The 20,451-nt window shown below is 42.4% G+C and overlaps 1 protein-coding gene across 2 annotated transcripts in view; it reads right to left on the reverse strand.

The window, feature by feature from the left end:
• Positions 1-20,451, reverse strand: part of AHCYL2 (adenosylhomocysteinase like 2) — a 185,303-nt gene that overhangs the window by 2,306 nt on the left and 162,546 nt on the right. For both annotated transcript variants that reach the window (XM_056118080.1, XM_056118079.1), the window contains exons 10-15: positions 20,309-20,397; positions 16,837-16,907; positions 12,711-12,805; positions 3,924-4,022; positions 1,547-1,615; positions 1,349-1,427 (exon numbers count right to left, since the gene is read on the reverse strand). In XM_056118080.1, the coding sequence (XP_055974055.1) occupies positions 1,349-1,427; positions 1,547-1,615; positions 3,924-4,022; positions 12,711-12,805; positions 16,837-16,907; positions 20,309-20,397 (502 nt within the window). The remainder of the gene's footprint in view (positions 1-1,348; positions 1,428-1,546; positions 1,616-3,923; positions 4,023-12,710; positions 12,806-16,836; positions 16,908-20,308; positions 20,398-20,451) is intronic.

Raw genomic sequence — 20,451 nt, forward strand, 5'->3', positions numbered from 1 at the left:
TTCCAAGAGATGGTTGTTTGCATTTCAAGCCCAGTGTTTTTCAAAGCCCACTACTTGCATTTCAAGCCCAGTACTCCCTTACTGGCTACCAGTCTTGAAACTTTCCTTCTCCCCATATAGACAGGGGGGAGAGATGAAAGATGAAAGAAGCTAAGACCTTAAGACCTAAAAGAAAGGCTGAGACAGACAAAACGGGGAACTAAAACAGTGGGATGCTTCACCAAGTGCTTTGTCTTAGACTCCGGACCCTCAGTCCCTCAGAAAAATGAACATCAGGGGCGATCAGAAAGGAACAATTAAGGATACTAAACTGCTCGCTTGGCTTTCAGCATACTTAGTTTTGTATGGTTTTTTTTTTACATTTTATTGCCTGAATATATTATATATTTCAGCACCCTTAGTTCTTATGGGGGTTCTTTTTACATTTTGTAACCAGAATATATTATATATATTATTTATTCAGAATTTTATGTCATTCTCTATGCATGTGTTTGGCTTCCCTATTTTCACTTAATTACATTTAATCAGAACAGGGGTTGTTTGTCCAATGTGTAGGTAAAAGAGAAAATATGTTCACTTTGAAGAGTTGCCTTGGGAGTTTATAAACACTGTATCAGTTCAAGTGCTTAAGGCAGGTTCTTTGAAAATTTAAGACAGTTTAACATTTCCCTTATATGAAACACCTACAAAAATAATCTCTTAACAGAAGCTATAGAGAATCTTTCTTCTGGCCTGAAATCGCAGTGCCAGGGTTAAAAGATACAGCGTGAGAAGTTTTGTTGGGTCTGAAAAGTTTGGGAGAAGCTATTTAGCAGCCTGGAACTAGAGTAAGTTAGTTGTCATCAGGTAGGTGGTGGTTTCATTTTCCAGGAAGATTTTTTCCTACTTTAGGGTTTTTACATATACTTTTTTTTTTTTTTTGCTTTTTACCCAGTGGTGCTCAGGTGGTACTCCTGGCTCTGCACTCAGGAATTACTCCTGGCAGTGCTCGGGGGACCATATGGAACGCTGGGGATCGAACCCGGGTGAGACATGTGTAAGGCAAACGCCCTACCCGTTGTACTACAGCTCCAGCCCCTCAGATATACTTTTAAGATACTCTTAAGAGAGAGAATATATAAAAGTAACAGTCATGTAATCCAAATTATAGCTATGCACTATGGTTTCAGTAGGGTAATCCATGTGGAAAATGTGATGTCAAGTGGGAGAACTACGAATGTAGCTTTTACCTAACAAAATCACAGTAGCTTCCTCTCCCACACCTTCCCCATCTGTAAGAGATGTCATTCCCCAAACTTCATGTACTCTGATCTGGAGCTATGGGAATGGAAGATTACTACATACTTACCCATTTTTTTGGGCAGCAGGTAGACATCCTGCTTATAGCGACCCTCTGGAGCATTGTAAAGTTCTATCAAGGCGAGAGCCTAAAAAAGCGGAGAGACAGATACTGATGTGCCATTCACAGCCACCTACCCTTGGCCCAGGGAATCCCAGAAGACCAGACCCCTCTGTGGCCAGGGCTTCTCCAGTCTGGAAACCTTACCTGAGTAGTAGCGGTGATTGAGAGCACAAAGGTAGGCACAGTGGAGCAGCTTAGGTTTAGCAGACGGCCCTGGGGAGCAAGGGTTAGGAAATGAGTGGGTTAGGACAACGTCTGAGACCTCTGGGGAATAAAGACAGAGTGTAAATGTACTTTTCCAACTCTGTGTTCCAAACAACATTACTGGAAAACAAGCAGGAGTGCAATCAACCAATGAACTGACTGGCATTTCAGCAAAACCACAATAGCTGGAAAATTTGAAGAAGACAAAGAGATACAGGATGAAGAGATCATCTCTGGAAGAGACAGCCACATGATACTGTCTTATGCAAAGACATATAACAGAAAGAAAGAAAGGGTCAATTTCGTTCTTCATTATTTTGGCTTTTTTGGGCCACACCCGCAATACTCAGGAGTTACTCCTGGTTTTGCACTCAGGAATCCCTCCTGGCAGTGCTTAGGGAACCATATGGGATGCTGGGGATTGAACCTGGGTCAGCATCTTGCAAAGAAAAAGCCCACCCCGCTGTGCTATGGCTCCAGCCCAGAAAGGGTCAATTTCTCTTGAGTTATCCACTAGCTACAGCAGCCTGTCCTCCTTTAAAGGGACTGGCATTCCTTTGCAAGGCCTTCCTCACATGATCTGGTTAAATCCAGGAGCAATCTCTCCAGGTTGGGAGGAGAGATATTGCAGTATTCAGGAAGCTATGATGTTTTTCTCTTGGCTGGTTCTCACAAATTCAAGGGCAGTCTTGTATCTCAAGGGCATGGTTCCAAAAGTACAAGAATTATAAAATAGGAAAAGACTAGAAGACTAGCTCCAGTGCCTTCCCTTGGTATTTGTTCCCTACAAAGCATAGCCACTTCTTTTTTTCCCTTTTTTTTAAAAAAAAAACTCAATGATAATAGTAAAAAAATTAGTCAAGGTGCTGGCTTTTGTCACCATAACTGGATGAGATCTCCTAAAATAAGTCAGGCTCAAGTCCAAGTAGTTAACAGACATTTAACAATTGCCTATCTGCTCCTCATGCATGCTCCTTTTGTGTAAAAAATAATGAAGTCCTTCTCCAAATACATTAATAAATATTTGAGAAGAGGTGAGTAAAGGCGCGGAAAGGTGAAGAGAACAGTGAAAATATTCAAATGTAAATCTTAAGAGTTGTAGATGAAGACTGTATATCTGCTACATAATTTTGTACTCTGTATAGTACTGCAGCACTGTTCTCCCATTGTTCATCGATTTGCTCTAGTGGGCACCAGTAACGTCTCACAACAAATTGTGAGACTTGTTATTGTTTTTGGCATATCAAATACACCAAGGGTAGCTTGCCAGGTTCTGCTGTGCGGGCAAGATACTCTTGGTAACGTGCCGGGCTCTCCGAGAGGGGCAGAGGAATCGAACCCAGGTCGGCCGTGCGTAAGGCAAACGCCCTACCCACTGTGCTATCACTCCAGCCCTTGTATTTTGTATAATTAAATTAATTTTTTGGTTTCGGGGCCGTACCCAGCAGTGCTCAGGGCATACACCTAGCTCTGTGCTCAGGGATCACTCCTGGGGGAACATAGATGGGTTCCAGAGATTTGAACTGGTATGGCTGCATGCAAAGCAAACTTTTCACCCCCTTTCCTATTTCTCTGGATCCTGTATTCTTTTTTATTAAAGTGTCTGAAAAGGAGGGGGTGAGAGAGATAGTACAGTGGGTAAAGCATTTGCCTTGCATAGAGGTGATGTAGTTTCAATCCCTGGCACTACATATAATTCCGTATGCACTGTCAGAAGTGACCCCTGAGCACAGAGCCAGAAATAAGTCTTGAGCACAGTGAATTTGGCTCCAAATCTGCACTTCCCCCACCTAAAACAACAAAAAAGGTTTGTTTGAAGTAGAAGAAATCAGGACAGGTAAACTATTACACAACCAATATGTAGCTGGGTACATACTACACATCTGGCTAAATTTAGGGAAATAGACATGCAAAAACAGGGACTCTATCAAGTCCCAGTTCTTGAAGAGACTTCTGACAGTCTTCACCATACATACCAGGAACATCTACTTTGCGCTTCCTGATTATATCAACCCACAAATGACATTATCTCTTTGTAAGCATCACTCAAGAAACACTGGCTCTATCCATTATTTCTTTCCAGAGCAAGAGTCATTATTTGACTCAACCTGCACAGACAGTGACATGGAGAGACAGGATAATTGGGAGAAAGTGGGAAGCCAAGAGAGGTTCTTAATTGCTGAATGAAAAGACTGTGCATAATTAGAGGTAAAAGCTGTTGGCAAAGAAGTTAAACTCCTTAAGAAGGAGCTGCAAGTATGAGCAGGAGTGGACCTGAGGATGGAAACGAGTCCTGTCAGGGTGAGGAGTCTCTTACCTCTGCCAGCAATACTATCCTTTTGCCATCGGGCCATATTACATGGTCAACTTGGGATCGGACTCGCTCCCAGGTCAGCTCGGGGGTCCGCAGACTCGCCTGGAACACAGACAGCAAGTACATCATCAGTCATGCTTAGTCCCACCGTGAGGAAAGAGAAATGATGAAGGGAACCATTCAGTAGCAAGTTGAGAGGAGCAACCGACATGCCACATGGAGGCCACCCGTTCTGGGTGGGTTAGAACTGTTCCACTTCAGGGAATTTATTGTTAGTCTGTTTTGCTTTGTTTTGTTTTGGGGCCAAGCATGGTGTCTCTCTGCTCTGCACTGTTCCCGGTGATGCGGGGCAACTTGCATGTAGCACATGTGCTCGGCCTGTTGTGCTTCACTCTGGCCCCCTTTCAGGAAGTTTAATCATCGGCCCAGCCAGGGGTGGATTACTCAGGTTGTCACTCCACTACAGACACTGCACATCCCTGCTCAGCACAGTAAAAGGGGCTATGAGAAATACGGAAGCAATGAAGTTTCTGCCTTCAAAAAAGACCCATACTTTAGTTGAGGACCCAAAAGAATAAGCATGGGAGGTGGGGGAGAAAGTCTTTAAAACACTTATAAAGCAGCATGCAAACAAGAACAAAGTAATACAGTGCGCACTGAGTCTGTAGGAGCTGCAAGAGACACAGAAAAGGAGGCAGAGAGCTGAGTGGCATGAAGTGAGTGGGCTCCAGACTCACTCATACAAAGTCCGCCACCTTGAGCCTCAAGTCTACTCTCCTGTTCTTAAAAAGGCTCCTTTTTCTCAGTAACAGTTACAGAAGCTTTGCAAAAGTGAGGCAGCCTTTAGAAAAATGCCCCAACTCTCCAAACTCTGCAATACTGACATCCCAGAAGGAGCACACCAGATTGGGTGGGAATGTGACATAGAAGCCAACTAAGCTCGACTAACAAAAGCATTAACACAGAAGGCTTAACCAGCAACAGCAGCTTAGTCAACCCTCAACAGGGACTTAATGTCCCCTGAGTGAGATGGAACTATTTTCACAGATTTTCTTTTACTGAAGTTTTTTTTAAATCATTTCATTGGCTATTTAGAGGTAACAAGTAATATCAAATAAATTGCTGTGGGCCTGCTATGGGGGCAGGCTTGAGGGGTGGTTGGAAAAAGGGAGGCGATGGTGGAGGGAAGGAGACAGTCGTGGTGGGATTAGGGGTAAAAACTGGAATACTGAATGCCTGTAACAAATCATCATGAACAACTTTGTAAACCTCAGTGTTTAAACAAAGTGGGGGGAAAACGAGAAAAAAAATGCCTGATGGTGATGTTCTCATGGGCTCACACTCCTTTCATTTTGTATTGTGTATTAAGAAAACAAACGTTTATGAACAGCAGCAATCAGATGGTTTTCACAGGGTTAGACTTATGACCACAACTTTCTTTTTCCAGTGAACCACTCTTAAAATAGAATGAGATCCCAGATTCCAAAATGACATACTAGCTCAACAGGTAAGATGGAAAGTTGTGCTAAATAATAGTTTGAGACAAACACTATTATACAGTGATCATTTACAGAGTGCACACTGGATTTGAGGCATTCGAGTAAAGACAATAGTATAGACAAGATGATGACACCTCCCCCCTCCCTCCCAACAACAAATAAAGGGTCAGGATAGAGCTTAATGGGTTGGAGCACTTGCTTTGCATTCTGGAGACCTAGGTTTGATCCCTGAGTACTGTCAAGAGTGGTCCTCAAATCCCCAAATAGCCAAAGCAATCCTTAGAAAAAAGGGGATTGTGGGTGGGCATAACTTTCTCCAACTTCATACTGTATTATAGTACAGTAGTAATCATGGTACTGGAATAAAGTCAGGCCCGCAGATCAATGAAATAGAACTGAAAATTCAGAAACCGAAAGACCCTCAGATATATGGTCATTTAATTAAAAAGGAGTAAAATATATATATGAAATGGACCAAGGAAAGCCACTTTAACAAGTGGTGATGGGAAAACTGTTCAGCCATATGAAAAATAAAAATGAACCCAGACCTGATTCTAGCAGCATGCACAAAAGCCAAATCAAAGTGGATTACAGGCCTTGATATCAGATCTAAGTTCATAAGGTACACAGAGGAAAACATAGGCAGAACTCTCCATGACACTGAAGCTAAAGGCATCTTTGAGGAAACGTCACTAACCAAGCAAGTGGAAGCAAAGATAAACAAATGGGATTACATTAAACTGAAAACCAGGATACAAAGATAGCCCATAAACTAGGAGAAATTATTTGCCCACTACTCATATGACAAAGGGTTAATATTCAAGATATATAAGGTACTGTTATAACTACAAGAAAAAAATATCCAACCCATCATAAAATGGTGAAAAAGAGATGAATCTATATTCCCTCAAAGAAGGAATACAACTGGCCAAAGGCCCATGAAATAGTGCTCTTTATCACTGTCAGGGAAATGCAAATCAAACTATGAGATATTATCTCATACCACAGAGACTGGTACTCCCAGTGTAGAGAACATAAAGCACCACAACCACCAGTGTTGGTGTGGATATGGAATAAAGTGAGCCTAACTCACGGCTGGTAGGAATGTCAACTAGTCTAGCTTTTTTGGAAGACAATATGGACATTTCTCAAACAACTTGGAATTGAGCTTTCACATGACCCAGACATTTCCCTTCTGGGAATATACTTTGAATGCACACAAACATAGTGCAGAAAAGACATCTGCACTCCTATGTTCATTACAGCACTATACACAATATGCAAAATCTGGAAACAACCCAAGCAACTGAAAACAGATGAGTGGATAAAGAAACTATAGTACATATATACACAATGGAATACTACTCTGCCATAAGAAAAGATGAAGTCATGAAATCTGCTGCTACGCGGATGGATCTGGAGTGTATCATGCTGAGTGAAATGGGCCAGAAGGAGAGGGACAGACATGGAACATTGTACGCCTGAAATTCAATCATATATATCCTTATCATATATATCCTTATAAGGAGGGAGGGAGGGAAGGAAGGGCAGAAAGGAAGGAAGGAAATAAATTCCTAGTAAGTGTAACTTAGTGGAGATGAGTATGAGTATGATGCAAGCAGGAGACCAGTGGGGTTGGCTATAAAAATATTAAAATTGTTAAATTATTTCAAGCAGTTCCAATAACCTAATAAAGTCTATCTGGCAGTCTGTAAAGTCCCTTGAAAAAAGGGTTTCCTCTGCTGAGCAATTTTATAAACTTTTCTCTTAGACCACAATCAATTGTCTTTACTGTGAACTTATACTCACCAAGCAATCTATAAAAAAAAAAAGATACCCTATGCAGACTGCCTTTTCAAACTAGATATATATCCCACTGCAAATGAACCAGTTATTACACATGCTTATATAATTAGTTATTGTATGATTCTGGACAGATTCTGAATGTAGATCATTTTTTAAGGAGCAACAACTGTGGTTCTAGTCCTGCAAAGGAGTAAAAAAATAGCAAGTTCCAGGCAGTAATTCTTTGGCTAGCAAAGTGTACTTAAATCATGGGTCTCTAAAGGTCTGATCCCGTGAACTGTGATGCTTACACTCACACAGGCTTCCATCTGATACATACAGGTAAGCAAGTCTTCTGTCTAGGCAGAAGATGAAGCTGAATTAAAATGGTCTACAGAGGGAGATGTTCAGAGGGCTTTCAGAGGGACGGTCCACGGACGACAATGAGAGTGGTTACTCAACAATATCTGCAAATAGTTGGTGTAGGCTCCGCTCTGCAGTCAGGGGGATCCATTTAAAATGAATACTGTCCCTGGGGCCTGGGATGGCTTGGGATACAACACCTCCTTGCAGGCAGGAAACTGAGAATTTGATCCCCGGCCCCAGCCTTCATGTTAAGTGTGATCCCAGCAGCACTGCTGTTTGTGATTTCTCTGTGCCAAAACAAAAAGTGCTTTACCATGTGTGTGAGTACTGCAAAGGAAACATGGAAATACCCTAACTGAAGTGTGTGTGCACCACAACCAGTGGTGCAGTCCTGGGTCACAAAAAAATAACAAAGGGAAGGGAAGTGGTGGGGTAGGGGGAAAAGATAAAGGTCACACTACTTTTGGTTTGTTTCTGGGTCACACTGGACGCGAGGTTACTCCTGGCTCTGCACTCATGAATCACTTCTGGCAGTGCTTGGGAGATCATACAGGATGCTGAAGATCAAGACTGGCTGCATGCAAGACAAGTGCCCTGCCCTCTGCACTATGCAGCTCCAATGTTCCACTTGTAAAACGGAAGTCAGGTTGCTATAGTCCTGCCAAGTTCTCTCGGAATAGAACTAGTTCTTACAATATCCTTGGGCTGGAGCGATAGCACAGTGGATAGGGCATTTTGCCTTGCATGTGGACAACCCGAATTTGATTCCTCTGCCCCTCTTGGAGAGCCCGGCAAGCTACCGAGAGTATCTTGCCTGCATGGCCAAGCCTGGCAAGCTCCTCATGGTATTTTGGTATTCAATATGCCAAAAACAGTAACAACAAGTCTCACAATTTGTTCTGAGGCGTTACTGACGCCCGCTCAAGCAAATCGATGAACAACGGGAGGACAGTGCTATAGTGCTACAATATCCTTGGAGTTCCCATGAAATCTGGCCATAACCTCTCCAACCTCATTTTTTTTTTATGTAGGAGTATTGCTATTTATTCAGCCATTGATTAGACTGACTGAATTGGGCATGAACTCCACTCCAGCCTCATCTTCAGTCTCCCCTCCTTCTCTCAGCCACGCTGGGTGGCGTCACAGCAAACCAACAAACAGACTTGGCCCATGCCTGCCTTTGCTCTGGCCACTCCTTCTAATGCTCTGCATTTAAACATTCACATAGAAAACCTCCTAAGCCTACACAAACATCACCTTCTTTTGTTGTTGTTGTTTAGTTGTTGTTTGTTTTATGGCCACACCGGCAGTGCTCAGGGCTTATTCCTGGCTCTGTGCTAAGGGTATCACTCCTGATGGCCTCGGTGGACCAAACGTGGTGGCAGGGATTGAACTTGGGTCAGTTGGTGCAAGGCAAGTGTCTTACCTGCTGTGCTATCTCTCCAGATACACATTACCTTCTTAATGAAATAAGATATAAGAAATAAACTTAAGATATAAGATATAAGACTCCTGTATTTAAAATTACATTCTAGAACCCCTGATTTGCCTTCCCAGAATCTTTCAGTCCCCCTCCCTGTGCTTTCACCTTCTAACATACTGTAACTATATATATATATATTTATGCTTTTTGGGTCACACCCAACGATGCACAGGAGTTACTCCTGGTTCATGCACTCAGGAATTACTTCTGGTGGTGCTCGGGGGACCATATGGGATACTGGGAATCGAACCTAGGTTGGCTGTGTGCAAGGCAAATGCCCTACCCACTGTGCTATTGCTCCAGCCCCACATACTGTAACTCTTACTTACTGTTTTTGTCTTTCTTCTCACTAAAACGACTCTTTTCCTATTTTGTTCACTGTTTTCAAGCAACTTGAATAGCACATGGCATACATCAATCACACAACAAATATTTGTGACTGAAGGCAAAATCTCCCAAGAGATTTATTTATGTCTGGGCTGCCTTCAGAGGAGAGCTTATGATTACAATTTGTAGCTAATCTAAAAATTGCAAGGTAATTCTAGCACAATATGCCAATAAGCAAAACAAATCAACTGAACTGAAGTTAAAAAAAACAACAATCACCATAACCTGTACTTTAGATTGCAAATTAATTTTTGATATTTGTTTTGGGGCCACCACGGGCTGACTCAGCCTTACTTCTAGGTCTGTGATTAGGAATTACTCCTGGGGGCTCAGAGGACCACACGGGATGCTGGGGATTGAACCCAGGTTGGCTGCGTGCATGCAAGGCAATTGCCCTATCCACTGTACCACCTCTCCAAACCCCTAAATTGATTTTTAAACAATGCCTATGAGTATCAAAGAGACAGCTCCAGGATTAGAATGCATGCCTTTGCAGGTGCTTGGTACTGAGTTTGATCAGAACCTCATGGATGCCCGAGCTAAACTGAGTACAGTACTGGTGACTCTAAAGCACCACCAGGTGTGGCCTACGGATTGCTGGGGTGGTTCAAAAATAGCAAAAGTAAAAGAAAAAACCCCCCACAATGTATACAACTGAACAATGTGCCCAACTTCTTAGTTTCTCAACTGAAAAATCAAGAAGAACAATGCTACGTGGGGTAATCATGATGAAAAAAAATGCACTGGAATAATCTTTTTATTTAGTCATACCCGGCAATGCTCAGAGGTTGGTACCTCTGGCTCTGCACTCAGGAATCACTCCTGGTGATGCTTGGGGGACCATATAGGTGCAGGGGAATGAACCTGGGTCAGTCACATGCATATGCCCTACCCATTGTACTATCAATTTGGCCACGGGAATGACTTTTACTTTAGGGCTTCTTGAAGATTTATACGGAAATAGTAATTCTTTCCCTTCCTTTACTCAATATTTCTTTGTAGCAAGGTGTGTATGACCACTTACTTTTAGATTTTTTCCCATCTGGGGACTCTATAAGTAGATTAATCCAGAAGACAATCATATGCTACATAGTTCAGAAACATAGTAAGTGTGTGCATTAGTAAAGGGGCAGCGTGGTACCTTAGTGAAATGTAGCAGACAGAATCAGCTAGAGGCCACAGTGGTAGTACAGAGCGTAGGGCATTTGCCTTGCATGCGGCTGACCCAGTCTGATCCCTGGCATCACTTATGGTCCCCTGAGGCCAACCAGTGATCCCTGAGCCCAGGGCGAGGAGTATATACTAAGCACCACAGGTATGATCCCATAAAAAACAAAACAAAAAAAATAAACTTAAATTATTCATTGCAAGCAAAATACCATAGTAAGACAGAGTAATAGTCATACCACTTACAAATTTCAAGGAAAGAAACAGACTTGGGTAGGTTGTTTTTGCCATTATTTTTGGTAACAGAGGAACAGAGCACAGAGTTGAAAAAAAAAAACCTTCTAAAATAGATATTATAGGGCTGGAGAGATAATACAGTGTATAGATACTTGCCTTACATTGTAGCCAACCTGGGTTCTATCCCCAGAATTCCATATGGTTCCCTAATCCCTCCAGGAGGATTCCTAAGTGCAAAGTCGGGGTAACCCTTGACTACCACCTGGAGTGGCCCAACAGCCCCTTTCCTCCCAAAATAATAAAATAAATTAGATATTATCCAACAGGCCCTCAATAGATCAACTGATTCTTACCTGGAAATGATGAAAGCAGAGATGAAAGCATGTTTGCCTGAGGCATTTACCCAGAGAGAAATACAGTTGTGTCATAAAATACCAAGAACGGGCCAGATCAATAGTATAGTAGGTAGTATAGTAGGTAGCTTGCCTTGCATGGGGTCAACCGGGGTTCAGTCCTACATGGGCTCCAGAGTCCACCAGGAGTGATCTGAGCGCACAGCCAGGTATAAGCCCTGAGCACTGCCGGGTGTGACCCCCAAATAAAGAAACAACCGAACAACAACAAGGAAAAGTCACGAAAAATTAAAACCAGAGTGAAAGTCATACTGAGAGGTACTCTGGTAAGTCTGAAAAGAATAATATTCCCATTAGTTTGGGAATTTACACATATTATTTTGGACTGGAAAATTCTATGGCGAATATAAACAATTAGGGAACCAAGTTTTCAGGTCTGAGAAACATAGCTACTAGACTGTGACACAAATACACCCAATTACAAAACTTTGTGAAGTAAGTTAAAGAGTGAGCGAAGGTTCAATCAAAGTATGTAAGAAAAGAAAAGCCACCATACTTAACAATCTTCAAACTATATTTGAATCGCAGCCCATAAATTTCTCTCCCTTGACTTATCCCTTGAACTTACCTATTCATCTCACCTTTCTGATAAAACTCAAAACAATAGAATATTTACTTCTACAACTAGCTCACATTTAGAATCATTTTTGTAGTTTTGAATTTACCTCGGTCTTAATCCTAAACATAAAGATAAAACTGCTTTTTTTTTTCTTTTTCTTTTCAGTTTCGGGCCACGCACAGCAATGTTCTGGGCTCATTCCTGGCTTTGTACTCAGGTGGTGCTAGGGGACCATTTTGGATGCCGGGGATTGAACCCGGATCGTTCGTGTGCAAGGCAAGTGCTCTACTCGCTGTACTATCTCTCAGGCCCCATAATAAAACAACCCACAGCATAAGTCGGTGTCAAAGTTTGTGTGGAAGAAAACTATCATTTAAAGGAGTTGAGGGACTGTAAGTGGAGCACTTCTGGGGTGGCCCAGGGAGACCCCCGGAGTAGCATCATACCCCTGGCCCCTTGCATTGAACCACTGGCCAAGTAGGCAGAGAATCACAGATGGGGGCCTAGGCTTTCTGAGCACTAGGACCCCATAGGTGGAGACACCCCTTCCTTCCCTGCCCTCCAGCAACAACAAAAAAATGATTAATTGAAACAAAAAAGGGATTGAGTGTCCATAAGCACAACCATAAGGCTTGTAAACAAATGGACTGTGGAAAGTTTTGCCAGACTGTCATGATTTGGATGGCTGGTGGTTCTGGGATCACTCCTGGTGGGGCTCGGGGGACCATATGGGATCCTGGGGACGGAACTCAGGTTGGCTGTGTGCAAGGCAAGCATTCTACTCGCTGTACTATTGTTCCAGCCCTATTCTATTCTTTTCTAGTCTGTTTTTAGGAGAGGACAGAAAAGAAAAATAAGTACCAAATGATGAAATGATGAATCACTTGATCTTACCACATCAATTTCTGTGTTGGAATGCCCCATGTTACAAACGATGCAACTATTCTTCATCCGGTCCAAGTGCTCTCTGGTTACCACATTCTTGTTACCTTAACAAGAGGAGAGTTAGTCACATGAAAAGGAATGATGTGGGACCCCACACCTGACACCATATGTAAAATTTAACTCAAAACGGGTCAAAGATGTAAGTCTTTGTGAACTTAGGCAATGATTCTTAGGTATAACACTTACAAGTATAAACAACTGAAGAATAAAATGAACTGAGTTATGTCAATTTTTTTTTTTCTTTTTGGGTCACACCTGATGATGCACAGAAGTTACTTCTGGATTATACACTCAGGAATATTCCTGGAGGTGCTCAGGGGACCATATGGGATGCTGGGAATCGAACCTGGGTTGGCCGTGCGCAAGGCAAACACCCTACCTGCTGTACTATCACTCCAGCCCCGCAACATCAAAATTAAAAAAAAAATTGTGCAACAAATACCACCTCCAAGAAAGTAAAATGACAAGCACAGAATAGAACAAAATATTTGCAAATCAAGTATCTGACAGAGAACTTGTATCCAGAATTTCTAAAGAACTCTTACAATTCAATAACAGAGACCAAAGAACCCAAGTTAAAAATGAGCAAAGGATCTGAATAGACATTTCTCATAAGAACATGAGCAAATGAAGATGTGCTAATGTGCACAAGAAAAGATGCTCGATATCATTAGTCATCATGGAAATGCAAATCAAGCCACAATGAGATACCACTTCACACCTACTAGGATGACTATCATAATAATAAAAAAAGACAGACAATAAGTGCTGGCAAGAATGTGAAGACATTGGGGGCTGGAGAGAGAGTATAGAGGGTGAGGCCTTGTATTCGGCCAACTGGGGACTGATCCCATATTGTGCCCCAAGTCCCTCAGGGAGTGATCCCAGAGCACAGAGTCAGAAGTCAGCCCTGAGCACTGCTGGGTGTAGCCCAAAAACAAACAAAAAGTTACCATATGAGGGGCTGAAGTGATAGCACAGTGGGTAGGCCGTTTGCCTTTCACATGGCCAACCCGCCAACATCCCATATAGATCCCGAGCACCGCCAGGAGTAATTCCTGAGTATATGAGCCAGGAGTAACCCCTGTGCAACAATGGGTGTGACCCAAAAAGAAAAAGTTCTATGATTCAGTAATTCCACTTGAAGGAATATACCCAAGAGATAATTCAAGTGTCCATCAACTGATGAAGGAATAAAATGTGGTATATCCTTAATATGCATATTATCCAGAATAGTAATAAAAAATAAAATACGGACACATGCTACAATATAAATAAATCTTTAAAACATTATGCAAACTGGGTTTTTTTTCCGGCCACATCTGGCTCTTCTCGGGGATTACTCCCAGCTTGCAGTAAGGAATTACTCCTGGCTGTGCTAGGGGACCATATGAGGTTCCAGGAATTGAACCCAAGCTGGCCGCATTCAAAGCAAGCATCCTACACACTGTATTATGACTCTAACCCCCATTATGCAAATTTTTATTAAGCCGGCCACAAAAGATGATATGCTATTATGATTCCATTTATATGAAATGTCTACAATAGGAAAATATATACAGAGGAATTAATGGTTGCCAAGGGCTAGGGAAAAGGTGGAGGACAAAATGAGGAGTGGCTATTAACAGTATGTTTTCTTTTCTAGGATGACGGAAATGTTCTAAAATTAGAGGCGTTGCACAACTTTACTAAACCACTACAGTGGACAATTTTAAAAGGGTGGGTTTTATGGCATGAGAGTTATACCTCAATGAGAAATTTAGTTTGTATTAATGGTCGTATAACCTTGTGAATCTGCAGGAAAATATTGTATTGTAAGCTCAAAATAGGCAAAATAAGAGGTTGGAGATACAGTACATGGTTTAAGGCGCATGTCTTCTTGCATTCTGCCAACCAATGGCGCCATAAGGTCCCCTAAGCACCTTCATGGATCACTCTTAGGAGCAGAGGCCCTGAGCACCAAAGGGTGTGCTTCAAACACAAAAACAAAAGGATAAAATGTATGACATGTGTATTACATCTCCATAAAGCTATTAAAACCAAAAACTGAAGGGATTGATGTGAAGCAAGAATAGTTTCTTATGGTCCCTCTTTTCTGCCCCCAGTTTTCCCTGAGGCTACAAATATATTTTTATTTTTAAATATTCATATTTTGGCTTCTAAAATAAAATTATGAAAGAAAACTAATGGTTTAGTGCATTATGGTTCTAACATTATGATTACGTATCTCAGTCCAAGCTAAGTAACTTTTTCTTCGTATTTTTATTAAAAATCAAAATTGGTTGTGGGGGGACAGAGCAATTGTACACCAGGGAGGGCTTTTGCCTTGCATGCTGCCAACCTGGGTTTGATCCCTGGCATCCAATATGGTCCCCTGAGCACCATCAGGAGTAATGAGTAACGCCTGAGTGCAGAGTCAGGAATAACCCCTGAGCATCACCAGATGTGACACAGAGCCCCCCCCCCCCCCAAAAAAAAGGATGTGTGGGGTCGAGGGTTTGAGAGATAGTACAGAGGTAAAGTTCTTGCCTAGCATGTGGCAAACTGGTTTGATTCCTGGTGGCCCCAAAACTAAAATAAAAAACCTTTTTTTAAAAAGGGCCAGAGAGATAGTACAGCAGGTAGGTGCTTGCCTTGCATGTGGCCTGGGTTCGATCCCTAGCACCCCATATGGTTCCTTGAGCTCTACCAGGAGTAATTCCTGAGGGCAGAGTCAGAAGTAAATCCTGAGCACTGCTGTGTATGGTTGCCCCTCTCCCCTGTCAAATATGACAAGAGGTTAAAGTTCTAGGGGCTGGAGCGATAGCATAGCAGGTAGGGCATTTGCCTTGCATGCGGCTGACCTGAGTTCGATTCCCAGCATCCCATATGGTCCCCTTAGCACTGCCAGGAGTAATTCCTGAGTGCTAGAGCCAGGAGTAACCCCTGTGCATTGCCGGGTGTGACCCAAAAAGAAAAAAAAAAGTTCTAGCCTTGCAGCTGAGACAATGGTTGAAATCCCCACACCACACATGGCCTTTCAAGTATCACTAGACATGACCACTGAGCACTGCCGAGTGGCCCCAAAATAACAACAATAAAAACCCAAAATCGACCTTTTTGAAAATGAGCACAGCTACCTTTCCCTCTTTCTCTAACGGTGTTTTCTCTAGACTTGCTTTAATCATAGTATATATCTCTATGTGTTTGTGTGTGTGTGAGTGCATGTGCATTCATGTGTATGTATTACACATATCTAGAGATAGATATAAAACTTTAAAGGTAAAAAAATAAGAATTGAATATATTTCTTTTTGGAGGAGGGGTTGGGCCACTCTCAACAGTGCTCAGGGTTACTCCTGGCAATTCTTGGGGGGGCTGTATGAAGTGCTGGGAAAGGAATTGGGGATGGCCACATGCAAGAATATACAACAAACTTAAGAGTAGACTTTCCAAATCATCTCTAGCCTTCCTTAGATACCTGAGGATAAATGGATATACAGAAAGGTTAAAAGTGACAGCGAGGACGACAGAGACAGCTCAAAGGATTGGATTTCATGCTTTGTATGCTAGCACTTGGGTTTCCTTCCTGGCAACACATGGGCACCTTAAACAATGAGCAGGAGTAGGTCCTGAGCACCGTGGGAGTTGGCCCCAAATCGAGGAAAAAGGAAAAAGGATGGAAGGCTGGAGAGATAATACATGGGGTAAGGCACTTGCCCTGTATGTAGCCAACCTGGGTTCGATCCCTGGTATCACATATGGCCCCCAGAGCACTGCTAGGAGTGATTTCTGAGCACAGAGCCAGCAGTAAGCGCTGAACACAGCTGGGTGTGGCTCCAAAACAAAAACAAAACAACAAAAAAGAGATGAAGAGAAACTTTCTTTTAGGGATGTTTTAGTGATGACTTAGTGATGTTTTCTGGTTGGAATATTAATGATATAGGAAAAATGTAAAAAAATCAGCTGCTTTTGTGGACATATATGATTTCTGACTTTCAGAGCTTGAATTTTCCAGAACACTTTCAGTCATTCTTCACTTGTCCCATGAAAGTGTTCTCAAGTGCCATCTCTCATTTCGTATGCCATAATCATACCTGTACAAGTAATAACAATGTCCACTTGTCGGATGACCTCATTTAATTTCACCAGTCGAAATCCATCCATGCTGAAGAAATAAAACATGATACATTAACCTTAGCAGGCAGCCGGGGACCATTTTGTCACAGAACTTCAAAAGTTTCTTTGGTAACTAGTCACTTCTCAATATAGCTGGACTATTCTCAGCAGTGAAAAAAAAAAAAAAGCATTTCCTCAGCTCATACAGTAGAAATAAAAGAAACCTGTGGCATCATTGGAGCATAATTCTTCCTGACAATAGGAAGCTGGGGGTTAACAATGAGCTTCTCCCACTGAGTTTTAAAATGTGCCATGAGACTGGAGCGAATAGGGTGCTTTCCTTGCTCATGGTCGACTGGGGTTCAATCCCTGAAACCACATACAGTCCCTGAGACAGCCCGGAGTGATGCTGAACGCCGCCAGAAGTAAGCTCTGAGCACTGCCAGGTAAGCTGCTCTCAACTCCCTAAAAAAGTGTAGTCACAGAGCTTATTATCCCACTGTGACTCTCACCCAAGATCATCAATATCTTCCTCAATGCAAAAGACTAAATTTCTGTACCCTTAAATTACATTAAACATTTTAAAGTTTAAAACTTGAAAATTACATTAAACTAAATTGCATTAAACTTTCTGCAACTGGAGAGAGAGGACAGTGGGTAGGGCATTTTTCTTTCTTGTGTCTGACCCAGGTTTAAGCCCTGGCATCCCATACAGTCCCCTGAGTTCTGCCAGGAGGAATTATTGAATGCAGAGTCAGAAGTCCTGAGTATCCCCTGGTGTGGCCCCTAAAACAAAAACAAAAAACAAAAACCCCAATACATAACTTGCTTCCAGAAAACTCTCGACCCTAATGCCACAACATTGTTTGCTGGGGTATCGCCTATTTTTCTGACTGCTCCTTTGAATAACAATGTTTAAATGTTCGATATGCCAGACACAGTAACAACAAAGTCTCCAATGGAGACGTTACTGGGCCCGCTCGAGCAAATCGACGATCAACGGGAGGGCCTTTACCTTTACCTTTACCTTAAATGTGGATACTCTGTATGGCTCTTTCTGTTGTTTTGTCACTTATTCATGCCCTCTTCTCCCCTAATCTCTAAAAATTACCCTTATAAACTTTATAAATGTATTTATAAATTTATTTATAAATCTTTTTAAAAAATGTGGGGGCATGGCAGTGGTCACACCTAGTGAAGCTGCCCAGTGATGCTGGGGGCTAGGGGACATGCTAGGGCTCAAACCCAAAGACTCATACATGCAAGACATGGGCTCACCTTAGCCACATCCCTGGACCCTGCACATCTATGGCCTGACTTTAGATTACCTTGAAGTTTTGGAGTCATGGATCAAACTATATTCTGGATAGCTATTCCTTAAAACTTATGTTTGATTTTTTGTTTGTTTTTGGCCACACCCAGCAGTGCTCAGGGATGACTCCTGAGCTTGAGGTAACCCATGGGGTACCCCATGGGGTACTGGGGAATAGAACCGGGTCTGCTGCGTGCAAGGCAAGTGCCCTGTCAGCTGTTCTGTCTCTCCAGTCCCAAACTTATGTTTGAAAATAAATTCAGTACCTTCTCCCTAGTGCTGGAGCGATAGCCCAGCGGTTAGGGCATTTGCCTTGCACCTGGCCGACCTGAGTTCGATTCCTCCACCCCACTTGGAGAGCCTGGCAAGCTACAGAGAGTCCCGCCAGCACGGGAGAGCCTGGCAAGCTACCCGTGACGTATTCAATATGCCAAAAACAGTAACAACAAGTCTCACAATGGAGATGTTACTGGTGCCCGCTCCAGCAAATCGATGAACAATGGGAGAATGGGAGAACAGTGCTACAGTGCTACCTTCTTCCTATATCCCTCTCTAACTCTAAGTAGTCTGTCTATATTTTCTACAAATTCCCCAATTGTATAAGCCCAATAAAGCAATTCCTCCCTCTCTTTGATTCCTTAAACTCTCTCTCTCTCTCACACACACACACAGTTGTGTTCAGGGGTTACTTCTGTCTCTGTGCTCAGAGATCACCACTGGAGGGGCTAATGGGACAATACGCGGTGTTGGGGATCAAACCGGGATTCTGTTGTGTACAAGGCAAGTGTCTTATTCACCATATCTCTCTGGCCTCTCCTTAAAATCTCGTCAATCTATCTCCTCTTCTCCATTCATGCTGACCTTCCTTATATTCAGATCTTATTAGAGCTTGCTTAGATTGCTAGAGCAGCTCCTTGTCCCAACTTATTTCCTCCAGGTTTCCATCTCTAATTCATTTTGCGAGTGATTTCTTTAAATGCAGTTTGAATTAAGTCGGTTCTATGCTTGAAATACTTCAGTGAGATTATACATTCTCAGAGTAACACTCAAATTCTCTTACTATGCAATATAATGTAATTATACAGATATACGATTCCTTCCAGTATTCCCACTCTCTTTTTTGTATTTACTTGTTTTGGGACTGGATCTGGCAGTGGTCAGGGCTTACTCCTGGCTCTGTGTTCGGGGATCACTCCTGGTGGACTTGGGGGACCATATGGGATATCAGGGATTGAACCCGGGTCAGCTGCATACAAGCAAGTGCCCTGCCGGTTGTACTATTGCTCCGGCCCCTACTGTAAAATCTTTATGCCATGTCTCATTCTATCCCAGGCAACTTCCTCTGTAGGATTAATGTAAACATTGGGTAAATTATTCAGTTTCTGATACTCAGACTCTGAAGTAGTTTCCAGGGGACCATGGTATGTCCATCTTGTTGGAGATAGCAAGAATAATAGCGACCATCTAGTGAGTATTTATTATAAGAGAACAATTCTGCACTTTATGCATATAGAAATTATATACTGTATAATTGTAGTAACTTTATCAAATATTCACAACTACCTACCGTTTATAGATGAGAAAGGAACTATTCCTTTTTAATACCTTTTACTTTTGAAACAATTTCAGGCTTAATAATGACAAAAATAATATAAACAATTGCTGACTCAGACCCAGCAATTTTCACCCTTACCCTGGATTTGCCTGATGCTGCCCCTGATTCTATTTCAGTTACACATTTTTTTGTGAGAAGTGGAACCAAAATGTTTTCTTTCTTTTTTAGTGTATCATAGCAGAAAGGATCTGGCATCAGTCTATTTCTTTTTTTGTGATCATTCTTTTCCAAGGGAGAAGGATTACTTATGGAGAAAGCACGGGCGTTGCATGTTTTCTGGTTCACGGTACCCTGTGACTATTTCCACAGGAATTCCGCGTTAGCTTCTCTGACAGTCTCTGTTCTCAGAGTCTGAGCTGAGCTCCCTCGTCTTTGAGACAGGAGCTTAGAGTTAATAGCAGCTCTATCTTGGGTTCCTCTTAGATAAAACCTGGCATTAACTAGGCTATTCGCTGGAGGCAGCTCCAAGCACGTTATCTAGAAAGGGGGTAGAGGGACAGCCAGTCTCCTCTGGCAGGCTTACCAGGCTTGCAGAGCACAGATGGGGTCAATCTCGGTGACATAGACGATGGAGCCCATGGCTTTCAGAGCAGCACAGCACCCCTTTCCCACCTAAAGAAGGGAATCATGGAAGGAAAATCATGAGAAAACAGCTTCTCAACTCTG

This window comes from Sorex fumeus, unplaced genomic scaffold, assembly GCF_029834395.1.
Source record: "Sorex fumeus unplaced genomic scaffold, SorFum_2.1 ptg000037l, whole genome shotgun sequence".
Lineage (NCBI taxonomy): Eukaryota > Metazoa > Chordata > Mammalia > Eulipotyphla > Soricidae > Sorex > Sorex fumeus.